Genomic DNA, 16,245 nt, shown 5'->3' on the forward strand with positions numbered 1-16,245 from the left:
TACAGACTATTTGAAACTGTAACTCTTCTACAGATCCAATTGCAAAATCTCTACATCCCAGTATTTCTATGATTACAATGTCATCCAACTCTTCTGTCTCTCATGCTCTCACTCTCGTGACATATCTACAACAGCAACCGTTTCCCTCTATAATGAAAGGTTTCAAAAAAAGCTAAATTAACTAATGGGTAGTGATGATAACAAACCTAGCAGTAAAATGACAGTGTCACATCAATGATTGAGATTTTATGCTTAAATGCCTTGTGGGTAAACAGGTTTTTATTAAAACCAATCCTTACTATCAGCTTTCATCTATTGCCAAAGTCAATTATCATATTAATGCCATTCTAAGATGGTGTATCACAGACAAAGCAACAAGATACAGCATTTATACGAAATAGAGCTTTTTTTAAAGCTTTTGGCAGTTGCCTTCAGGTTTACTTTTGGAATTATACAAGGCTAACATTTCTACCCCAAAATGAGGGGAAAGAGCGTTCTCCTACCACCTCTCCAAAGAGCAGGAAAGTACAGATTTATTGGATGGCTTGTCACCTGCAGCAATGCCAAACTGAAAAAACAGCCATCAGGAATCTGTGACAGAACTGTATATTGGTGAGTTTAGGGAACTGGGTCTATACAACAGAAGTAGCGTACTATACTAATATACTAATTATCATAGCATTGCACAAAGAAAAACAAAAATTAGTTTTAAATTTAATATACAAATATACTAGTCTTACCGGATGTAACTTCAGTGAGCCAGACACATATTTCATTCCCCTTTCATTGAAAAGATGTAATTAAAAACCAACCTAGGTTAGCTGTTATCTACCAAGAGCCACTTTTTCCAGGATCAAAAGAGAAATGGAAGAGAAGAGAGGAACATGACACTTCAGAGAGTTCTTTGCAATCTGTTGGCTGAAAGCAAAGGAAGTAAATAAAGTGGCTTTGAAACTTTTGTAAACCTTTTCCAGTGTCATCTTTCACTGTTTGTTTGCTTGGTCTTGAATTATTTCCATTCTTTGTGATTCAGAGTCCATGCGTTCTTACATGTGTTAGTCACCCATAGTCCTAAACCTACTTGTCCTGTAATCAGTTCCTATGCGGTTTCTCCAACCTCCGTAACTTCCCAGAATGTTATTCTTCAGTCCAACTATCATTTTGTTAGACTAGGTCTGGCCAAGAAAGGAAGGATAATAATTAGCATTACTCCACAGTAAAGAGGCTGTCACAAGTCAGAAATGAGTGAAGCCTCTCCATTTCTACTCCCAAGAGACACTGTGAGTTTTAAGAAACCATAAATCATCCTGGAAAGTATTGAGCAAAACAACTAAATGTTAGGGTTTGCAAATGCATCATGTTAATTTGATGTGATCGAGGACTGTGAAGAACATAAACTTTTGCACTTAGACAAATCCATGTCAGTCAAGCCATTCTTTTAAAGAAAATAAACAAAATCCAGAAGTATGTATATACTTTACTATAACCTTTCCATGTCAATAACAAAAGAATTAAAGTACAGGAGAACTTGTAAACCAACTAGAAAAATAAGATACATAGAAATGAGAAAAAAACTCCAAACTTTACATGTCTTCATGCACTAAGTGATCCCAAAGTCAGTCAAATTCAGTTATGCACACAAACCTAAACATAAGTGTCAGATTTTTATCACTGTATATGTTTTTTCTTTTTAATAGTCTGAGACTGTCTTAGCTCCTCAGTCCCATGAGCATATGGGCAAGATTCAGAAGGCAAAGCACAACCATTAGGATGATGAATGAAAAACCAACAGAGACGTGTTTTATATGCTTCAGCTGAAAGGTATCGTTTTACTTCAGGCTTAGTTTTCCTTGATGGCTTCTCTTTTCTCCAGTCACGAATATGAACTCTCCCATTTAGAACTAAGATTTAAAAACAAACAAAAATGCAGCTGTTAATAGACAGCCATGGGAATCATACTGGAAAAATGCATAGTGACAGTGAGCAAATAACATATATTTTCTGCAAATGGATCACTCAGGCAAAACCAAATGTACTATTTGTAATGAAATAGAAAGATGTGCACAATGAACTGAGGTAATATAGAGATGGTCTAAAGCAAAATTGATCAATTTCCCTGTGAGATGTTTTACCATTGTGCTGAATAGTTTGAGGCACCTTTTTATTGTCCTCAGAGGGTTCATAGAGGTGTGTTTTTTTAAAATATATCAGGTAAGATAACTTATACCAAAACCCTCAGAATTTAGATTGCAAGTTCTGAAAAAAAGTTTGAACTTTAAGAACTATAATCCCTCCCTTGTTCAACACTTCATTACTCTATATTCAAACTAATTACCAGCAAAAAAAAAGTAGCTAAGTCTTCTAATACTGACATTTCTAACACAGAAATGCTCTTGCAAAGAGCATTTTCCACACTACAGTAGTGACTTATCAAGTCAAGTTTAACAGTCAAGTTTAAAAGCAAAGCCAAACAAATAATGCCTATCTACTCCTTACCTTCAAATACTTGATGATTGTTCTTGAGCAGTGTCTGTAAGCCTCCATATTCACTCTTCAGCCTCTTTAATGTCTCTTTATTTAAATATTCTGCTACTTCTCTCAAGGAAAGGCTTTCTGTAATAAATAACGGTGTAGCTATAAAAATGTGTGTATCTAAAATTCTTGAAAACCCTAACGTTTTAATAAATTAATGATTATGAACAAAATATATGAATTATATAGGAGTACTGTAACAATTTTGTGCTCCCAATATCACAAACCTAAATTGTATATATGTATATTGTCTGTAAAATGGCACTTCTCATTCTACAGGTCTCAAATAGGATTTTCACATAAGATGTATTTTTTTCTTTCCATGCTTTTTTTTTTTTGCAGTAATCCTCATTGTGCTAAGCACTGTTTACATGCATGTAGTACGAAGTTTACATGCATGTAGTAGAAAGAAAATGTCATTCTCCTTTAACAGTAGCATATAACTGCATATAACATAGCATATCCTGTAGCATATAACAAACTACAGTAAATAATAAATATGGGTGCAGGAAAATGAAACTTATTGAGTGACTATAAAATAAACTGCAACTTCCATTCCTTTTCATTCTAATGCTAAGCCAACTAAAAATTCCTAATCATGTTGTAACTAAATGACACTTCAAAGCACTTCAAGAATTATAGATAGTTATTATGTCACTATCCAAAAATAAACTTAGATCCTCCCCAATTTAGATGCAGTTATGTTTTGTGAAACAGGGAGAAGTCCTGTTTAAGTTGATTCTGCCATAGTACTCCAGTGTAGAGTAAAAGAAAAACAAGCAAAGACAGGAGTTTCAAAATACACTTATGTGCCTTATTTGCACCTCAGAGTGCAATAAAACATTATATAGTAGCAATCAAAGGTTTTTTTTTTTTTTTTCAGCTCATGGTATTTCCTAAAGTCTATTACTAAATTTACAAACATGTAAATTCATTGGAAAAAACACCCTCCATCAGCAAAGGTAAAAGGTAACGGAAAGCATTGCAGAAAGATAATCTCACCTCCTTGATTCCAGGTATTCATATTTCCACCATGAGTATTAGAACATGATTTTTGGGGGACCGCATTTAACAGCAAATTTGCCACATTCAGAACCACATTATCTACAAAATCTCGAGGGAGGGCAGCACAATTTCTGATTTGTTCTACTTTTTCTCTGGGTTGAAATCCAGGCATCCAAATTCTACCAGAAGTTTCCATTTCATTGTCAGAAAGTCCCGAGCCTGCTTCTTTGCATACATCAGAGCAATCTTTATGATTAAATCCAACTCCTCTGTCACATGCAACCACAGCACAAGTCTGACGATTATGAATATACCGTGTTATCTGATTGTCAATCAAAGCACATTCTGTAGTTGAATAGGTCCTGTTTTTTCCAATAAGGCACACCTATCTTAGCAGAAATAGGTAAATCACTATTTGTATCATAATATTTGAACAGAGTCCCCATACTTAGATACAGCCCCCCCACCAGACAGCATATGTTTTATTAGGCTTCTAAACCAAAGTACAGGAGATATCCACTAGAACTCAATGCTCATTAACACTTAAGGGTATTTTTTCATTTTAGTTTTCAAATACTGGTGCTACAGAAGAAATCCAGTAACCAAGTCATAATCCATCTTTTTGGCCATACAAGCACAGGCCAAAGAGAGAGCTCCTGACTCTCAGACTATTTACAAAATCAGAGCTGAACACCGCTTTCTACTCCAGAAATATTTCAGTTTGAATTTCATGTGACATGAAAAAACAGCAAAGTTAAATAAAATTAACCAACATAGGCTGATGGAAAAACAAAGGCAGAAAGACAAAGTTTTCCATCTTACAGACAAGTATAATAAATAACCATAAATCCTTGCACTCTTTCTTGTATTTAGGATTGTAACCTATGATGTTAACTTTAATATAGCAGATTACCCAAGAAACCCATGAGTATTTTTAATCTATCTTCAAAGCGTATTATCTGAAGCAATGCAACTGACTATGCTCCAATCTCACAAAATAAAGAAGTATCACAGAATCATAGAATGGTTTGGGTTGGAAGGGACCTTAAAGATCACCCAGTTCCAATCCCCTTGCCATGGGCAGGGACACCACCCAGAAGATCAGATTTCTCAAAGCCCCATCCAGCCTGGCCGTAAACACCTCCAGGGATGGGGCATCCACAGCTTCTCTGGGCAGCCTGTTCCAGTGCCTCGCTACCCTCTGAGTAAAGAATTTCCTCCTAAAATCTAATCTAAATCTCCCCTCTTTTAGTTTGTCTCCCCTTTGTCTCCCTTCATTCTGCCTGGCTGGGGGGTTGGACTAGATAATCTTCAGAGGTCCCTTCCAACCTCGGCCACTCTGTGATTCTGTGTCCTATCACTAGCTGCCTGAGCAAAAAGTTGTTCTGATTTTTGTTTGTTAACAAGCCCAGCTTCAGACAGCATCTTCAAAAATAAAAGCCCTACAGAGTCCAAAATTACCCTTTTTGTTGATGGAATTCTAAGGCAGTCTTCTTCCACGTGAAAACCACATACAGATCCCACTTCAGTAACAAAATCAAGATACTCTCTGTACTGTGTCTTCTTGCTTTGTCTTCGGCTGTATTTTCCATGGAAATCGAAGAAGCAACATGGCAGCACAAAGTAGCTACACGAATAGGAAGACCTATGGGAAGGATAACGGTTAACTGCTGAACGGGAAGTTATTTCAGATAACACACATAAATTTAAGAAATAGCCCAGACACAGGCAATGATGGAAATCTTTATGAAGGTGATAGATCTTCATGAAGTACTATTTATATGTTACTCCTTCAGAAAAATTATTAGTATATTCAAAATCACTGTTTCATAAAGTATTTGCTATAGCAAACTACTGTACCATCACTGTCTACAGGACTAAATCTCTAGGTATCAAACTATTGCTGATTGTGATAAGCAGAACGGTTCAGAGAAATGCAGGACTAACAGTATTTTATTTTAAAACTAGATTCCTGTCTAAGGAATAAATACAAAATTTAGTTTGAACTTCAAAAGCAAAATGCTGTACTAAATTCCATGAGAAAATAAGAACTATTTCTGTGCTTCTCCACATCAAAAAATCATTTTGTAAAAATAATCAATTGGCATCACAAGGAGCAAAAGTTGCAAGAACACCTGATGCGGATGCAAAAGCAGCAGTTTTCACCAAACAAGTATAGGTAATTATGTTTTTATTCCTTCCCTCCTGCTTCCCCACCACCACCAAGTACCTGGCTGCAATTACAGGTATCCATGGTGTTAATTCATCTGAATGGTTTCCTATCAGCCAATCAGTATCTGGAAAGAGATGACTATCACCCGGCATGATAGATGATTCCTAAAAAAAATAAAAGTTGAAGTAAGATTTAATATAGGTTTCTTTAGATTTATTTGTCAATAAAGCACTAAACAACAATATAAAATTCTACAACAGGAAAAATAAAAGGTGAATGAGAACCCACAGAAGCCGTCAATATTTTTCTCAGTTTGAAGTTTTGCCAGGTAGTATTTTTTTATAGCTACAAAGAATTAATTTAGCAACAACCACCCACAACATATTGGTCAGACAAAGAGTGGAATGGCAAGTCTGATGAAGGTATTTGACATCCTAAATATATGTTAACAAATCTTATTCATTGATTATGATTTCTTGCCATTCTCCTGTCACATGTATTTCTGGGCCCAGTTTTTCAGAGACTCACTTCATTTGCTATGTCTCTGTCTCACACAGCAATGAACCAAAACACAGCTCCCATACTATCTTCTCTTATTTCTCAGGCACTTCCTAAATTAAATCCAAGTATACAAAATACCACCTTTCAACCTTACCATTTGTTTATAATCAACCTAATCCAGCCCAACACTTTTTTTCTTGTGTACCTTGCCAGAACATTCTCATCCAAGTTGTATCAGAGCTACCCTGTGATACATGCAATATCAGGAGTAGAAATAGGGAAGCAATACGTCAGAGACAGAAGGCTTCATTGGCAGCCTTTATGATAGCATTTTGCTTGCGTTATTTCATAACATATGGAGTAAGGAGACAGCATGAGTATTGCCACCACAGTACTGACTCACAGATAGTTATTAATCTCAAGAATACCCTATTCGTTAAAAACAAAACACACAAGAAACAAAAAACATCAAACAAACAGCACAAACAGCTCATACAGGATAAATTTTAAAAGTTCCAGAGTGCCTTTAACATTTGTCTTTGCCAATGACAATTGTCTGGAATGACAGAGTACTAAAACTTGGTGTTTTGGATTGTTTCCTGAAGCCTTTCAAGAAGATCTGATTGCAGACTGCAAAAAAAGAATCTGGAAGTTTTGGCAATCTATACGTAAAATGGCATGGTGGCAAAGAGAAGGCTGCACAACATGACTGCTCCACTTCCCAAACATGAAAGCTGCTGCTCTTTTGTTGATGTAAAGTTAAGTTGTTAGCATTTAAAGATTTGTCGAATTGACTTTCAACCAAGCCTACAGGAGAATAGCTATGGACAGAAAAGTATTTTAGTATATTGGAAGCTGACAATTTTTGAGGGAATAAGGTGAGAAACTCCAGGAGTCTGGAGAACAAGAAACCTAGAGAACAAGAAACCAGGAACACTTCACCTCCAAAGGGCAAGTGTTCATCACTGCCACACTTAAACGAACATCAAACAAAAAACAGCTAGAGTTGAAGCAAATGTGCCTGTGCTCATATTGTTCCTGTCCTCATAAAAACAAGAATGGAGAACTTGAAATACAATCCCTCTTTCAGACTCATTTTTCTGTCCATTTTTTGGAAGGCTGTTATTGCAATGACTTACCACAAGGTTGGAACAGCAGAAGAATTGGCTCCTTTGAGGTTCAACAATTTTGTCCCAAAAGAGTACAGAGCACTCTAAGATCATAATCACTTTCCAAGTGATTTTGTTATTAATTTATGAATAAACTACTCACAACTTTGGAAACTAACATCTTTTGTGATGTACAAGAAATGCTAATAAAGCTGCTCGCTATTGAACTTCCAGTAAAATCAAGTTTCATAGCATGCATGTCTGCAGAAGCAATAAGAAATCATGCTAGCATTCTCAGCTGAAAACTAAATAAATTGGAAATAAGCAAGCATATGATATAGCATTGCTCTATTAATCCCCTCTACAGCTTACTTTATAATCCTTTAGGACATACGAGTGGCAGCATACCAAACCCACACATTGCTTTAGACAATTGTCAATAACCCAGTGCTTTTAATTACATTTGCATCAACACAGCCTGAAGCAATGAACAAATGAATAAAGTTACAAATGAATGAGATTGACATACATTTGCATAATACCTCTAAATGAGTTTCTGGTCCATACATGTCCCATATTTTTCTTCTCCTCACATCAATTCCTCTACCAGAGTGCTGAAATATTTGAACAAAGTATCATTTTTAAGTACCAATTTTAGTAGAAATTCTCAATCAAGCTGACTAAATGTACATATTAACATAAACTACTTCAGTCACACTAAAATATGGACACACAACGAAACACAGCTTCATCATTTCGGCATAAATTGCATACTTCTACTCCCTTGTTTCCCTTCTACACTGGACTGGAAAGCAAAGGCTACATTAAAGATATAACTACATTGATAATTGATCTGGGCACAGCTATTGAGATTGCTCTGGAAAATCTGGCTCTCAACTTTTATGGTATCTTCCCAGAAGTGGAAGAAATAACAAATAACATTTTCTGAAACAGACTGACCCAACTTTTCTTGAATCTCAGTGAGCTTTTTTTACTATTTTCTTTTCAGAAACTATGCCTCAAGAAATTGAATTTTGGTGTTGCCACATTTTCACTTCAAAAACACAGTATGTTGTTAGGCCTTTTCAAAATAATTTTAAAAAATCCTATAATTGCTTTAAAGATATAGAAATCCATTTTCAGTCCTTGATGAGTAGATTTCAGTTTGATATAACTAACTTTATGAAAAACATCTAAAGGCTACTGCAAATAAGAATGTTTATGTTAACATTACCCATTCATTTTTAATAGATCTACAACATTACTAAATTATATTACTTTTTCTTTTCCCTTTGAGTTTCTTACCTCAGAAAAACATGATAATGTTTTTCATGATAATCAATTCCACTTAAAAAATAATAATTAAAAGGTTTCTAAAGCTCTGCTTTTTTTTTTGATAACTAAAGAGTAACAAAGTCTTGTTCTAATGACAAGAATTAACTGAATTTTGACTATTTGCCTGCCAAAGGAAAGCAAAACAAGATTTATTTTTGTTTTAAAATGTACTCTGTTTACCCCTTCATTGCATAGAATATGGACCAGTAGACCATTTCCACATCCTAGATCTACAAATGACTGTTTCTTGGCCAATCCTTTTTCCTTTCTTTCTTCTTCCCAGAGAATCTAAGACAAGAAAAGAAAACATTGTAGACTTATACTCTCAGATTTCCCTGTCAGAAAGCAGTAAAAAGATGTACGAATTGAAAGGAGAATGTTGGGTGAAGAAGTGACAGAAGACAGACACAGCACTCAAAGAGAAAGCAGCTTGAGAAGGAAAAAAAACAACACAACATGTTAAAATTAACATGTTAAAATTAACATGTTAAAACTGCTAATGAAGGGAGTAAGATTATGTTTCAACGTATCGAGCATTTTCCAAATGCTAAGCATCCTCCATTCACTTCTGAGTGCCTGAAGTTGAAATTAATATAGGCCGGGCTAGGGAAAGCATAAATGTAAAAATAAGCTGCTGAAAACAAATGGCACAAGAGATTAACGTAAGGAAAGAGCAATTAAATTTCCAACAGTATCTCCACATGTGAGACTACAGAAGCCTTTATATCCACTGTATAAAAGAAAGAGTCAGGTGCAGAGATGAAAATAAAAAGCAAAATGTCCTTTGTAATCAATTGGCTATGAACTGCAACATCACTTTCTACAGCCTAGTCAAGAAAATGTAATTTACTTTGCAAGAGTCAACTGCCCCAAATTCTTAATCAGCTAGAGTGGACCTCAAAGCTTTTAGTCCAGTTCTAGCCCCTGCTCTTTCTGTAAGTATTTACTCCTACATAGTTATGTAATTTGGAAACTGCTAATCTTAATAATAGGATATTTGTCTGCAGAGTATGGATTAGTCTCCTCTTAATCCTGTCAAACTTTTTTGCTCAATGAGTGTGTCCTCTGTAGCTTCTTAATTCTTATTTTCCCCATGGATAAGAGAAATTGTCAAGAATATTTAACCACAAAAAATAGTATTTGTAACATTGCTACTTGTTATTTTGTCAGTTTAGACAGAGAAAAAGAAGTTCCAGATAAACTGTAAGATTGTTTGTGTTTACATTTTAAAATGTAGCAATCATTGCACTTCTGCACTCCAGACCGTAACCCAGAAAGCTCTAATCACCTCCTACACAGATCACACCCATCCTCAATCCCTTGAGGAGTTTCTTATGATTTAAACTGAACAGATACTTCTCTAGTAATGTGTCTTGACAGTAGGCAATGTTTATATGACTGCAGAGTATAATAAAGGGGTCAGATGACTCCTCCCCTCATCATATCAATTTAAATACTGTAAATCCATATTAATTTAACATTGGACCTTTTATCACTCATTTAACATATTTCTAAATAATGAGCTATTACATATTCATATCTGATTATGGTTATGGAGGTTAGGTTATTAATATATTAAGCTTTCATTTATACAAGCCAGTTATTGGATCACTTTAATAACTTTTGGAATGTTACTTCTACTTCAACTAAAAAACATTATGACTGTAAACAAACACTGTCTTGCAAATTTCTCTGCACAACATCTTCAGCAGTGTCACTGGAGAATTTTCCTGGGGTTATAACTATTATAATTCCTCATGTACATGATTCAATTTTCTAATTTTTCAACATTCAACAACTACTACTGTCATGGTGGGAAAAAATGATAAAAGTCTATTATATAGCTCCTTCCACAAGCCAATGTCATGATGATCATTTATCCAGTGAAGTATCTTCTGTCGCATCAATATGATATTCACGATTTTGAGAGCAGCCTATGTCAGTCAGTCAGGCTTCCTCAATTTTTTAAAAAAAATATGGGATAAGGAACTGAGGTTCTAAGTTTAAACAAACAATTAGCAAAGTAAAATAGTCCTCAATGAGATCTGTAAACGAGTTAACTTGTTTACAAGTACTGATTTAGAGGAGATGCAACAGGTATCTGCATTATACTTCTAGGTAGACATACTCTTACTGCACTCTAGATAGCAGTCAAAATATTGATGTGCCTACATAGTGACGGTAGCTTCTCATCTCCAAACTGGACAATCTAATCATTATTTCTTTGGTACGTAAGTGCTTTTTGTTCTAACCACTTTAAAACAAACAAAAGAACTACAGCTTGTCTGAGTGACATAAACATCCTATGACAGAAGACTGCAAGTCTTCAAAAAAAGTGTTAATGTTCCTCTAATTTTACTTTTGTTACTGTGCTTAATTTTTGTGGTATGCCACGGTATAAAAAAAAGCTTTTCTTTTTTCCCCTTGCTTTGTCACATTATTATTTTTTCAAATTCTGTTATAAAATGCTTACTTTTTTAAATCAGTTACTATATATAAATCCCTGAAATGCCATTGAGAGTACTACCAAAGAAGATCCTAATACAAGCTCAATTTAAATAGACTGAGCCACAAATTCCACTTTAGGTTCAAGTTATGCTTGAAAACACTAATAAAAACTTACCAGCAAGTAAGTAGCAATGGCAACATCTTCATATACAAACTTCTCAGGATCTGTTACTTCAGGCCATACCTTCAGGAGAAAAAAAAATAAATCTGTTACTTTTTATGACATCTTAAAATACCGCAAAGAGAGCTCAGAATGATCTGGATACTCATCTTCTTCAATAGACTTCTACACTTCATGCAGTTTGAACTGAGTAAAAATATACATAAAAAACGTAAACAAAGACTAAGGTTTTGTGAGTCACACAGCAGTATATTGATATAAAGAATGTCTGCTTTCAGTCAATAAAGTTTCCAAGAACATTACAGCTCCATAGGCACACCTTGCAAGTAACCCGCTGCATCTGATCTGCAATGGACCAGATTGTTTTATTCTAATTCTCAGAGCCATAATATTATTATTCTTCCTGTTAAATGCATTATTACAGTATTCATAAATTTATTTTCAAAAGATGAGGAACTATCCTGGCAAAATGGAACATGAAGAATCAAAATATGAAGGAGAAAGACAGAAAAAGTATAATCCCTATTTTCTAAATGAAAAATTGAGACAGACTAAAACATTTGATGGTACAAAATGCTACTGCAGAGCTAAAAAAAAAAAAAAAAATGTACCCATTACCTTATCCACAATTCAAACATTCCTGTCACACACATCTTTCTATTAGTGGAGAAACATCAACAGTGAAACCTTTCAACATTTCCATAATGTTTTATAAAAGCATTTAACAATTTCTTTGGTTTCTATAGTTTGATGCATACTACATCATACAGCATTTAAGAAGGTCATTTTTAGGAGTCCCAAGGATAAGACTACTAAAACACAGCTGCTCTGACTCAGAAAGGCATATGAATGCATCAAAACGTAAATGAAGCAACAGACTTTTAACCAGCGTTGCTTCCTGACTCTTTGATGCTTTGTAGAAGGACATACTATATTTATGCTTTATTGTGTGGATGGTTTACAATTTCCATGCACTGGCCTACTGCTTACTTCTTTTTGGAAGGCAAACATTGTGGAACATGTCTAATACCACCAGATATTTAGTGTTAATTTGGCTCAAAGTTTTCCAGTTCAGTTCTTCCCAATACTATAAAACTATTTTTTTTCCTCTACATATGCAGTAAAGACTATAAAACAATCCAATGAACTATAGTGCATACATTTTAATTAAACTGATTCCTTTATTTAAAAAAATATTGGAGGAAGCAGTTTCAGGAAACAAGTAACAGAAACAAAGAACAACGGCAGAAAAGCATGTTATTACTACGTTTATTGCCAAACTTACCTTTACCATCTCCTTGTATTTTTCTTTAAGGTTTTGATAAACCTTGCTGTACTTTGCTACAGAAATGAGTGACAGCGTACTTCTAAACTCACTGTGCTTTTGCTCCACAGACCACTTAGCCAGTTTGGGCAAAAGCTCATTTCCAAGCCATGCTAGTTTGGGGTATGTAATTCCATCTGAAAACCAATCTTCTGAAGACAGAGCTACAATAGACACAGACCTTAAAAAATAAAATAAAAAACGTAGATAATATACAGTGTATTCACACCTCACTAACTCAAGAGTAGAGAAAATAATAAAGTGGAAAAAAAAATCGGAAGATCAAAAAAAGGCATACGAGTAAACTGAGGAATAAGTAAACACAACTCACAAACAGAAGGAAAATAAAAGTTAATGAATAATAAAACAGTCGTTCCTAGATTTTGTTAGGCAGCTCATTACTTTCTAATTCAAACACCATGAGAGTCTACACTAGATTTACTACAATGACTAAAGACTCACATACAATAAACAACCTGGTTTACCATAATATTCCAAATGCTAAGAAGTGGGTAACTCATGAAAACAAACAAAAATTAGGAGCAAAATATATAATCAGTTGGTACATTTCACTATTTCCTGATCTCTAAATTTAGATTTCGTTACTTATGTAAGCTGTCAGCATGAGCAATTACACCTTCAACGCTCAGGACCAAGGTGTCCACACATTTTAATGACTGAAGCTTGGCAGGTTCCAAAGAGCAATTCTTTTTCATCTTTCAACCTCACTAACACCTACAGAACCTAACTTCCATCACAGACATAGTCATCTCCTACTGATGAGGATACACATACCACATACACATACAGTCAATACATTACATTTGAAGTTGAAATAGATGTGTTTTGTGTTGATTTTTGTATTTTACATATAATTTTTAAGTGAACACTATGCACTGAGATCACACCAGTTATGCCACTTGCTAATCACATAAATTATAAAAAAACAAATCACATGGACACCAACACTAAACCATGATATGATTCTTACAGTAACTCAGGGTTTCCTTCCACTCTCACTTACCATTCTTCATCTTTTATGTGCGTAAGCTGAATTTCATAAATATTGCACTTTTTAATCTGGTATTTTCCTTCCTTGTTTTCCTCCAAAGGCAGAAAGGTCACAGTTCTATTGTAAACATCTGAAAATATATGTAAATGGTGGTGTATTATTATTCCATGGGACAAACCATCCTGGTTAGCACCAAAAACACACACACACTTTTGCTTTCTTGCTACATTAAGCATATACTAATGAGGCAACATCAAGGACAATGCAGGAAGAACCACAATGCTGAATTTTGGGAATTCAAGGAGTTTAATAATTTCAGACATCAGACACACTGAGAAGCAGATCTACTCTTAGCACTCCACTGCATGTTGTTTTCCAGAAGGTATAAGGTTAATCAGCAAGACTCACTTGCTGATTAACCTTATTCACTATCTATAAACATCTGAAAAGCTAGAGACATTGAGATTTTCTAGTATAAAACTGATGCCCTGTGTGGAAGGAGAAAGCATCTGGAGTCTCAGAATGCACACTCCAATTTATTGCACTTACATACTCACCCTGACATTAGAGAAAATATAAGTGCAGAATTCAGGAATAATAATACTATGGAATACTATGGATAATATCACTTTTTCTGTATTCAAACACAGGATCTACTGTGTGATTATGATGAAGTATAGCTGCTCTTCAGTTTTAGCAAGATCAGCTTTCCCAATTAGAGTTCCTGGACCTAGCCGTGAGAAAAATAACAGCAACATACAAACACTACTTATGCCTAAATTAGTGCCCTGTAACTCTGAAAGGAGGCTGCCTGAGAAGACCTGTTTTTAGGTAAAGGCACATGTAATTACGTTATGTATTAAGTTATGTTCAGCAGCCACCCTACTGACCTTAATATCTATCACCTGTGTAATAAAATGCTTATGCTCAAGTTCCAAACACCACAGATTTTGGAAAAGTTGAGATGGGCAGAGTAACAGCTGGCCATGCCCTTCAGTGCTTCTACCATATTTAAAGAAGGTATCCTGCACCTTTTAACACGTTACATTTTCTAACATTATTTATGCATTTATCAGTTAACTCCTACACAAAGGAAAACAGAGAGGGAGAGAACACGTTCTTTTGAAACAACTTACAAATAAAAACAAATGAGACTGCAGTGAAACACAAGTGGCATGATACAATCTAGTACTCACATGCTACTACTTTTTACCATCTCAAATTTACTCCCTATATCCTTCCTATAAAGTTACTCTAAAAGGATTTACTCTTTGATATGGCACATATGTATGCATTATTAATCTACGCACTAGTTGCAAAAAAAAAAAAAACAACAAACAAACAACCTCTTAGCAATGCTTATCCAAGGGTATTTCTTTAGAATAATTTAAGTTCCCTATTTGAAACTGATCCTTCGCTTAACATCAAAACTGACAACTGCAAATCTCCAAAATATGAAAATATTACATTGACTAAAGAAACCAAAATATCTATGGACTCCAATTTTTTTTTGAGTGAGATGAAAAAGAATGATTAGTAACAGAGCAAACATTAAGTCTTGATTTCTCAACCTATCCTTTGTCAATCCCCTCTCAATGTTCCAATAGCTCTATTTTAAACATATTAATTAAAAAAATCTAGGCTTTTTCCTAAACATAAGCTTTCCAGGTGTAGCTCAGGAACATCACCTTACAACATCAGAAGAAAATAAACCTAAAATATATACTTTTTTTGAAGGCTTCATAGATACTGAGAAGGAATTTTACATAGTAAGAAAGACCACTCTAAGTCCTAGCAGGATTTCCTGCAGTGTGGTTCCACCATGGAATGTAAATGCCTGACAAAAAGTCACGCTTCATCTTGAAGCAAAACCAACAGCACGCAAACTGGCACAAGCAGTTTGGCCGTGGTGAGGCTGATGCAAAAGCTGTCTATATATTTTCTTAAAACTAACTCAGCATTTTCATAGGGTACAGTCACTCCTTGCAAACCTGTTATTAGGTCTGCACAACAAGCAGTGTTTCTGTGGGGGAAGCTCCTGACAGGAGCTCACACGACGCACAATGCTTCCTGTCTCCCTAAGGAGGACGGAACGATGAGCCATTTTCATCCCCCCTTTTTCAGGCCCTAGTCTCCCCAGTTAATCAGACGGGGTGCCTAGAACTGGGGGCTCACCTTGTACCACCAGCTCCTTCGTCGGAGGAGCGGGGGGCCCAGCGGGCCTCGCTCGGGGCAGCAGCGTCCTCAGCACGGCGCGGAGCTCGGAGCCCGGCCGGCCCCGGGCCGTGAGGGAGGACGGCAGGTGCCCGCTCACCTCCCTCCACAGCCGGCTCAGCTCCTCAGCCCCCTCTTCTCTCCCTCCTCCCGGCTCGGTGGCGAGACGGGGAGACCCTTCCTCGCCTTCCCCAAGCAGCACCGTCCCCTCCGCCTCGATGGCAGCGCCGCACAGCCGCCTGTTGGCCACCTGCGGCTTCTCCAGCCAGACGCGCACCGCCGCCCAGAAGCCGCCGGGCAGCGCGGCGCCGCCATCTCGCACCGCCGCCGTACCCACCGGCCCCATGGCCGCCTGCTGGCGGGGGGAAGGAGGCGGGACGGGGCGCGTCCTACTCCCGTCAGTTCCTGAGG

General features: G+C 36.2%; 1 protein-coding gene across 1 annotated transcript; it reads right to left on the minus strand.

Moving 5' to 3' along the window:
• Window positions 1-412: 412 nt before the first annotated feature.
• Window positions 413-16,230, minus strand: LOC118157244 (probable tRNA (uracil-O(2)-)-methyltransferase). Its single transcript, XM_035311503.1, has 11 exons — window positions 15,796-16,230; window positions 13,633-13,750; window positions 12,570-12,789; window positions 11,279-11,347; window positions 8,836-8,943; window positions 7,863-7,934; window positions 5,768-5,874; window positions 4,999-5,182; window positions 3,535-3,922; window positions 2,497-2,613; window positions 413-1,901 (listed from the first exon to the last, which is right to left on the minus strand). Exons 1-11 carry the CDS (start codon window positions 16,178-16,180, stop codon window positions 1,669-1,671), a joined length of 2,001 nt encoding a protein of 666 aa, XP_035167394.1. The 5' UTR covers window positions 16,181-16,230; the 3' UTR covers window positions 413-1,668.
• Window positions 16,231-16,245: the final 15 nt, after the last annotated feature.

This window comes from Oxyura jamaicensis (assembly GCF_011077185.1).
Source record: "Oxyura jamaicensis isolate SHBP4307 breed ruddy duck chromosome 4 unlocalized genomic scaffold, BPBGC_Ojam_1.0 oxy4_random_OJ91465, whole genome shotgun sequence".
Lineage (NCBI taxonomy): Eukaryota > Metazoa > Chordata > Aves > Anseriformes > Anatidae > Oxyura > Oxyura jamaicensis.

Excerpts from the sequence above, each read along its gene's own strand:
- LOC118157244 (XM_035311503.1), bottom strand. The coding sequence starts at position 16,180 with ATGGGGCCGGTGGGTACGGCGGCGGTGCGAGATGGCGGCGCCGCGCTG. Across the intron at positions 11,348-12,569 it reads AATACAAGGAGATGGTAAAG|GTATGGCCTGAAGTAACAGA; the intron begins GTAAGTTTGGCA and ends TTTCTCCTGAAG. Across the intron at positions 5,183-5,767 it reads ATACCTGTAATTGCAGCCAG|GTCTTCCTATTCGTGTAGCT; the intron begins GTACTTGGTGGT and ends TCCTTCCCATAG.